Source organism: Penaeus chinensis, chromosome 22 (genome assembly GCF_019202785.1).
Source record: "Penaeus chinensis breed Huanghai No. 1 chromosome 22, ASM1920278v2, whole genome shotgun sequence".
NCBI classification, from domain to species: domain Eukaryota; kingdom Metazoa; phylum Arthropoda; class Malacostraca; order Decapoda; family Penaeidae; genus Penaeus; species Penaeus chinensis.
Genome location: NC_061840.1, coordinates 18,967,944 through 18,977,021, shown reverse-complemented (window position 1 = coordinate 18,977,021; position 9,078 = coordinate 18,967,944). Strand labels below are relative to the sequence as shown.

The window sequence follows — 9,078 nt, the reverse complement described above, 5'->3', positions numbered from 1 at the left end:
GTTCGGCTGCCCTTTCTCTGATCTGAGCGTGTCTGTCTGGCTGTAGACGCTCTTGTCTTGCCCTCAGCTCGGCTGGCAGACTGTTGCTGCTCGTTCTCGCAGAGAACTCGTGCGCCAGTCTGTTAGCCTCTGCTTGGGGGTCGTGATGGGTGCACCTCGGGGCTGAGCGGCTGGTAGCTCGCTTGACCCGTTGCCACAGCTCTGAAAGGGTGGTTTGGTGGTCGAAGGACTCACACCATTCCAGCCACTTTACCTGCCTGACTCTGTTGGCAGTTTCCTTGGCATCCGTGACAGCTTCCCTTAGGAGGGATAGGTTGTCAGGGGTTCTTTGCCTTCGGAATAGTTTTCGGCACATGTTCACCCTGTGGTTGACCTCCCTGATCTCGTCATTGAAGTACCAGGCGTCTTTGTGACTTCTGGACCCAGGCCGAGTTTTGGGTATGGTCTGTGAGGCTGCTTCATTAATGGCGTTTAGCAGGCTGGCTTCGAGCACTTCCACATTTTCGCTTTGTGGGGGATTGTTGCATCTCAGACAGAGGGCCAAGGCGTTTTGAAACGCCTGCCAGTTGGCCTTGTCTGTTTTCCATCTTGGATTTGGTCTTAGGATTTCGGCTGGGCCAGCTTCCATGAGGGTAGTTATAGTGCCGTAATGGTCACTTGTGACGGTCTCATCGACACACCAGCCAATCCTCCCCACCAGAGTCGCAGTGGCCAGGGTGAGGTCTAGGACCCCTCCTCTGACATGCGTTGGCTCTTGGGTGTTGAGGAGAGCGATCTCAGGGAATGTCTCTAGCACGTCGGCTATGTGATAGCCGGCCGCATCCGGTGCCCGGCAGGGAGCCAGGATGGGGTGGTGTGCATTGAAGTCTCCCCCTATGATCACTCGGTCGTGTGCAGCAGAAGCACAGACCTGGCTAATGTCTAAGCTTTTACAGCGTGGCCGGCTGTACACATTGTACAGTTTGAGGGGCCCCCCGGCCAGGTGAACCTCGACGGCAAGGGATTCAACATCATCTCCACAGTGCGATGCATCGGCTATTGCGGAGCAGGGGATTGTTGCTCTCACAAGGGTGATCAAGCCTCTCTTGCCAGGTGTTCGTGGCAGTGTGAAGGCATGGTACCCTGAGAAGCGAACAGTGTCCACTGTTAATGTCTCCTGGAGCATGACAATGTCAATGTTCCTTGATCGCACTACTGCTTGGAGAAAAGCGTTCTTTGCAGAGAAGCTATTGATGTTCCACTGTAGGATGCTTAGATGGTGTGTCATGATGTTACTCAGTGATAGTTACATCAGAGACATCGTCGGAGTCTGACAACTCCATTGCGAGGTCCTCGCTAGTTGAGGGCTCCTCGTCTGTTGTCAGGCTATCCTTGGGTCCACTGGGGGGTGGAGAGCCTTTGGTAGCTCTGACTTTGGTTGGTTCGGCTTTTCTCTCAGGCTTTTTCTTGGCTGGCCTTGCTGGCCTTGCCTGGGCAAGGTCAGCGTGATCTGGCTCTGGCTGCACAGATTCAGCCTGTTTTGGCTCTGCCTGTGAAGGCATGGCCTGGTTTGGAGTGGGGAGGGGAGTCTCGTCCTGGGGTGAGGGTGAGGCTGGTTTTTCTCTAGCCAGCTTTCTTCCCTTCAGGGCTGCGACAGTCTGGGTCATTGCCGTCATGGCGACCGAAACTGCCTTCTCGGCCTCCTCACTCGACCTCCCCAGGGCTGTTGCTACTGCTGTGACAACAGCAGTTAACAGGAGAGTCATATCGTCCTCGTCAAAGAGGAGATGATCATCTGTTGGGGAGGTTTTTGTGGTGCTCTTAGAAACTTTTTTCTTTAGTTTCTTTTTCTGCACCTTTGGCATTGTCGGAAACTCCTTTTTGTTGGAGACATCCGGTGTCGGCTGGGGGGCGGCTTCCTTCCTCTTAGGAGGTCGGGGGGCCTTTTCGCTTTTGTTCCTTCCCCAGACATGGGTGCCCGGTGGGGCAGGAACAAAGTCTGATCGGTTTTGAGCAACCTCTTGTCGCCTGAGGGCCGCCTTTTTCCTGACAGAGCAAGTCAGGCTCCAGGCATGATGCTTCTTGGCACAGTTGGGACATTTGGCTGTTGTGTCCCTCTTTTCCTCTTTGTATGCCTTGAGGCATACCTCTGTGTTGTGTGCCTTGCTACAGACACCACATTTAGGCTTGGCTGTACAGTTAGCCTTGTGGTGACCGTATTTCTGGCACTTGAAACACCGAAGTGGTTCTGGCACATACGTTCGAAGGTTGTAGGTGCCCCAGTTACCCAGATCAAGGGTAGTGGTTGGGGCACCTTTCATGGTCACCAGGACTTGCCTGGTTGGGGTCTTCCCCTTCGACATTCGGGAAGCCTGCACGACCTGTGGGTGTGAAGCGATCAGCTCCACATCGTACGAGACTGAGAAGCCAAGTAGCACCATCTTGGTTCTCTTTTCCTCGGGAATTAGTGGGGAAAGACTCACTTTTCTCCCATCAGTTAGCTCCTTCGTTTCCCGGAGGAAATTTAAGGTAGCTTGATCTTTGGGCATTATGATCATGCCCTGATCTCGGGCGACCCGGATCGACAACCGGATTTTCCGTTGCAACTCCAATGCCCTGACCAATTGGTAGGCATTGTCGAAGCCTTCGGGTTTAGCTGGCACTTTGAACTGGGTGAAGCGTTTAGGGGGTCCCGACTCTTCATCAGAGTCGGTATCCGGCCTCGGACGCTTCGGCCCGCCCTTTCGGCTTTCGGGCTTGTTTGAGGAGGCAGGAGCTGATGCGGCTGGTTCAGCCTGCTCTCCCCTCTCAGTCGGGGAGGCCGTCTGTGAACTCAGGGGCCTCCCTGGCTTAGCTGCTGGCCTGGAGAGGCCAGCTCGCGAGTCAAGATCTTTGACTATTCGGTGGACAGACCCATTGGCTTCGGTCTTGTCCACCTTAGCAGCAGGGGTGACAGTGTCATCCTGTGCTTGGGGCTTTCTTTTGCCACCGGAAGGCGCATATGCCTTCATGGTGACTACCGTGGTCTGGGCCTTGCGCGGTTCGTCAACTGTAAGTTCAGTCTGTGGGGGGTGTTTGATTGTTTTTTCCATGAATTGGTAAGTGCTTCATCCTCTCACGCCCCCACCCACCACGGAGTCCAACAAGGGGAAGCTGAGTGTCAGAACCAGTGTCTAACAGCAACAGGAGTGATGAGAGGATATACGCAGCCAATAGCCATTGTGACGGCACTCACGGACCATTGTGAGTGCCAATGGCGGCATGACTGCTTGACCCTAGCCTCCCGGGGGAGACCAGCCGATTGACCGTGACCGGGCCGGGATCAGGCCGCCTGTCTTGCTGGAATAGAGGACCAAAGAGGCGTGTTGCTAGCCGCAGGGCGTACTCGTTCACGGCATCGCTCAACCTCCAGGACTCCCGTCTCCACAGCGCACAAGGCTGCCACGCACGGCAAACGCGTGGGTAGGTGTAAACCCCTGGGGAGAGACCAGAGGGGATGCCCTTCCACCTACGAGACATCATTGTTTGGAGCCTTTTTGCTCAGCCCTCTGAGGCAGCCACCCAAAGGTTGCTTCACCGCAGTGAGGGAAGAGGAGTCTTGCACTTTTACCAGGCAGTTCCCTTCATCCCTCTGAAGCAACCACCCAAAGGTTGTTTCACCTCAGTGAGGAAGGAAAGGACCTGTGTCTTTTCAAAGTAGTTCCCCCTTCCCTCTAAAACAGCCACCCAAAGGTTGTTTCACCTCAGTGAGGGAAGGGAGGTTTTGCGTTCTTGTCAGGCACTTCCTTTCGTTCCCCTGAAGCAACCACCCAAAGGTTGTTTCACCTCAGTGAGGAAGGAAAGGACCTGTGTCTTATCGAAGTGGTTCACCCTTCCCTCTAAAACAGCCACCCAAAGGCTGTTTCACCTCAGTGAGGGAAGGGAGGTTTTGCGTTCTTGCCAGGCAGTTCCTTACATTCCTCTGAAGCAACCACCCAAAGGTTGTTTCACCTCAGTGAGGAAGGAAAGGACCTGTGTCTTTTCAAAGTGTTTCCCCCTTCCCTCTGAAGCAGCCATCCAAAGGCTGTTTCACCTCAGTGAGGGAAGGGGGGTTTTGTCCTTTTTGTCAGCTGGTTCCTTTCATCCCTCTGAAGCAACCATCCAAAGGTTGTTTCACCTCAGTGAGGGGGGGGGCGGTACTCGAAAACCATTCCGGACGTCTAGACGGGAGCGGTCGCCTGTGTGAAGGGCAGGGCCACAAACCGACCGAGAAGCGGGGCGGCACGGGGAATGGTTACCCCGGCGGCCCCCGGCCGGCTGCGTGGCGCGAGCCCGCGACCTTTGCCGTGCCCGGGTACATTGGTTCATTCGCGATCTCGTTATCTCACAGCATCGTATGAAGAGACGTCACCACTTCCCATGGCACGACCCTTCGCACAAACACGTTTTCGACAGGTCAGCTCTGATGGCTGATACGGACCATGTGTTGACCCGGTGGAGCCTTCTCGGCGGTTGTGACACAGAAGATGAATTTATACCATGCAGACCTCTCCGATCGTAGTGTTACATAATACGTGATATATAAAATATATGATATACCAGCTGTTGATATGAAGTATGTGATATATCAGCGGGTACATTCCCTGATGCTTCCGAGAGGCATAACTTCACGATGGGTCTGATAAGGAGTTCAGAACTAGTCCGAACTTTGGCTTTTTTCACGAGACCACATTCACCAGCTATAGCCTCTGTTACCCTACCTAGCCTCCACTTATTCCTGGGAGTATCAAATCTCCCAAAACGGCAATGACAAGGTATACTGTAACCCATAACTGTATCGCTGCCGATATGATATCGCAGAAACGCCATGTGAAGGAGGAGTCATCTAGACGTCCTGTGTACCGCTTCCACAAAGGGTACTGATGGCACCTTCCAGGACTCGGCGTCAATGCCAAGCAGGGATCACCATGCTTCAGGACTTCAGCCAATAAGACAGGATTCCGTGGTGCCAAGAGACGTCCGAAGAAATACGAAATTTCCAGCCGCGGGTGGACGTCACGAATAACTGGTTCAGATGCACTTAGCGTCGGGTCTGTTCTGAGACAGACGACTTTTCGTCAAACATTTTGTTGCTCAGCCTGGCTCTCGTATATCCTTGTCCATCCATGCAACACCGTCTCCAGTTGTGTCCTTTTTCGCCTCCCTCCCTTCTTGTGTCCACCGGCTATTTCCAGCGAGAGACGCATCTTCTGACATCTGACCAACACAGCTCCGTGGGTTTCCTGCTGTAGTCAATAAAGCACAGTAGTTTTTTGACTCTGTAATACGGCACCGTGGGTTTACAACTCTACAATAAACACAACACCGTGGGAATTCAGTTCTGCAATAAACAACACTGTGGGTTTTCAACTCTGCAATAAACATATCACCGTGGGTTTTAACTCGGTAATAAACACACCAACGTTGGTTTTTGACTTGTGGGTTTTCAACTCTGAAATAAACACAACACCATGGGTTTACAACTCTGCAATAAACACAACACCGTGGGTTTTCAACTCTGCAATAAACACAACACCGTAGGTTTTCGACTCTGTAAAAATACAGCATCGTGGATTTTTTAACCCTGTAATAAACACCACCGTGGGTTTTCGTAATAATAAAGCACCGTGGGTTTTTAACTTTGTAACAAACACAGCACCGTGGGCTTTCAACTCTGCAATAAACACAGCACCGTAAGTTTTTGTTCTGTAATAATGCAGCACCGTGGGATTATAACTCCGTAAGAAACACAACACCGTGGGTCTTGCAGAGTCAAAGAATACGTGATATATAAAAATATATGCTATACCAGCTGCAGATATGAAGTATGTGATATACCAGCGGCTACATGTCATATATGTATATATATATATATATATATGTGTGTGTGTGTGTGTGTGTGTATGTGTGTGTGTGTGTGTGTGTGTGTGTGTGTGTGTGTGTGTGTGTGTGTGTGTACTATTTATGTATTTATACATATATATGTATATACATACTATTAATATACATATATATGTATATACATACTATTAATATACATATATATGTATATACATACTATTAATATACATATATATGTATATACATACTATTAATATACATATATATGTATATACATACTATTAATATACATATATATATATATATATATATATACATATGTACAGACATATATATATGTGTGTGTATGTGTGTGTGTGTGTGTGTGTGTGTGTTTATATATATGAATATATATACATTTATTCATATGAACACACACACACACACACACACACACACACACATATATATATGTCTGTACATATGTATATATATATATATATATATATATATATCCAAACATACACAGGGGAACGCTGGCATTCTGGAAGACCTCCAATAACCCTCCTTCTGCAGCCCCTTCGGTTACTTCGCCGACGTCTCCTTCATCTCCTGAGACGACTCGCATTCCCCTCATGCTGATTTCCACGCGAGGGAAAGGAAAAAGGTTTACAGGAGTTCAGCAGGATGGGACTGTAGGGCGGGAGTCGTACTAATTCTATTCCCTTGTACTCAGGTGGTCGTCAGCAGAGACCTATTGCACTGGGCGCTTGTCCTGGCGGGAGCGAAATTCCTCAACGTCGGCATCATATTTATTGATAATGGCTTTAATTCGTGCGTCTGGCAGTGTGTCTTCTATCTTCGTTGCGAGTGGACTTGAATTAAACTTCAATCCGGAATTAACTTTTATGATGTGTACAGAAGACGCCCAAAGACTGACCGATTGTAGATCTAGCTCACCGTGAACTGGTAGGCAGACTGAACAGTATTTGATATCTCAACAAAACTTTTCTCATTACTTGTTGACCATACCTAACATATACATAAATGAATAGATAGGTAAATGTAGATATGTTTATATATATACATATATATGTGCATATACGTATATACTCACAACACACACACACACAACACACACACAACACACACACACACACACACACACACACACACACACACACACACACACACACACACACACACACACACACACACACACACACACATATATATATATATACACATATATATGTATATATATCATATATACATATATATGTATATATATATATCATATATACATATATATGTATATATACATATATATACACATTCATACATATATATTTATATATATAAATATATAGATATATACATATATCAAATTAATATATATATATCTATATATATATATATATATATATATATATATATATATATATATATATGCACAAATATACTACACCCATTCATATGTGTGTATGTGTGTGTGTGCTAATAATGGTGTATTTACGTATGTACACAAGAACAGAGTTGGAATTAATACAAAAGTATCCAACATATTATCAAAACTTTCGATTGAATTTGATATACGTCAGATATCTATCGTAAATAAAAATGTTTATGGTATGAAAACAAGTGTGTGTCAAAAATACTGACGAAATACTTAAACTCGAATGTAATAAAATTCATTATAAATCAAAATAGGAAAAATACTACGATTTTACCACCTTAAAGTATCATATTATCCAATCAATTAAATTTAAGTGTATGAATAAAAATTACTATTTAGAAGGGGGGGTAAATGCTTGCAAATCAGAATAAAACGTTCAAACTCGAACGGTGAAATGTCAGGTGACTGATGTAAACAAAAGAAGACGACAGGGGAGCCAGAGACGAAAATCTACCTTTGAGTACATCAACATGAAGAAAACCATGTCGGAAACGAGCAACGGGCCTGCTGAAAAGGAAGAACAGAGGGACACGAATGACGAGGAAGATATGGAAGAAGATATGGAAGACTATGACGAAGAGGGTAATATTTGACAATGATACTGAACGACCCAGAAAGATTCTCCAGTTGTAGTATTCGTGCATCTTAATTCTGAATATCTCCAAACTAATGTAATATATTTGTTAATCGAAAGTTTCTTTTAAATTCCTGAATTTTTCCTTTGAAATATGAAAATGTCAGTCTATCTTATAGCGATTAATATGATAGGAGATGGTGCAGAGTTGAATATAGCCTACCAGTATAGGGCCTGTATTAGATATAAGAAACAAAGTCTTACCCATAGGAAACAAAAACCGTCTCCTATATCACAGTAAGACATTAATATTGATAAGACTGTGGCCTTACATAATGGTCCTATTTGTGTCATGTCGGATCTTGGTATAAATGCATTAAGTTAATGTTTATAACTTTATAACAACTTTGGGTTGTTTATATCTGTCATAAAAAGAAAATTTCATTCATTTAACATTTTGAATTCATATAACAATACTGAAAGTATACCGGTGAAATAAGCACTATCCAAAATCTCAGTAGTCCATTTTGTCATTTCAGAGTTCTCCAAGCTAAATGCTGAATTAGATGCTTTGAACACAGCCCTGGATGCCATTGAGGAAAAGAATGATTTCATCAATGTTCGCTTACGGCAGATACTGATGGAAAACAAGTCTCTAAGAGAAGCTGAAGGATCAGGACAGAAATGAGTTGCATAGATTTTTCTGAGGTCTACATTTCATTCATTTTTATTTTTTAAGAGACCGTTATTATGTGTATTTTTGTGAAGAAGACTATATTGTTATTATTAGATTATTTTTTATTGAGTTATTGCATATTTATGTATTCCTGTGAATTGCCATTGATTTCATTGTATCTTTCAAAAGGTTTCTTGATATCATTTTTTTCTAATAGTCTGATACTTAAATAGGGAAACGTAGATAAATATAGGCTTTATTTTACATCATATGGAATTATATAAGTGCAAGTACAGAGATTTATCCTAAAAAAAAAAACTGGCCAACAAGGAACAGTAGATTCATTAGATGATAAAAAAATCTAATAGATTCTACGAAAAAAGTACATGATAATTTGACATCTTGGAGTTGAAAGCTGTTTGTAAAACTATACTGGTTTGAACCATGCCAGAATATTAGTCCTAAGATCATTCATATTTTGCAGTTGTTTCTACATGCACAAATATACAGACACATTATTTCCAGTCATACAGGATTAATTGTTCTGTTTGTTGG

The 9,078-nt window shown here is 45.1% G+C and overlaps 1 protein-coding gene across 1 annotated transcript in view; it reads left to right on the top strand.

Moving 5' to 3' along the window:
• The first annotated feature begins 7,674 nt into the window (after window positions 1–7,674).
• The window catches only part of LOC125036896 (UPF0184 protein AAEL002161-like), a 1,736-nt gene continuing 332 nt past the window's right edge, over window positions 7,675–9,078 (top strand). Inside the window, exons 1-2 of the mRNA XM_047629834.1 lie at window positions 7,675–7,855; window positions 8,387–9,078. The exon at window positions 8,387–9,078 is cut by the window's right edge and continues 332 nt beyond it. Of these exons, the coding sequence (XP_047485790.1) occupies window positions 7,744–7,855; window positions 8,387–8,535 (261 nt within the window). The 5' untranslated portion in view covers window positions 7,675–7,743 and the 3' untranslated portion in view covers window positions 8,536–9,078. The remainder of the gene's footprint in view (window positions 7,856–8,386) is intronic.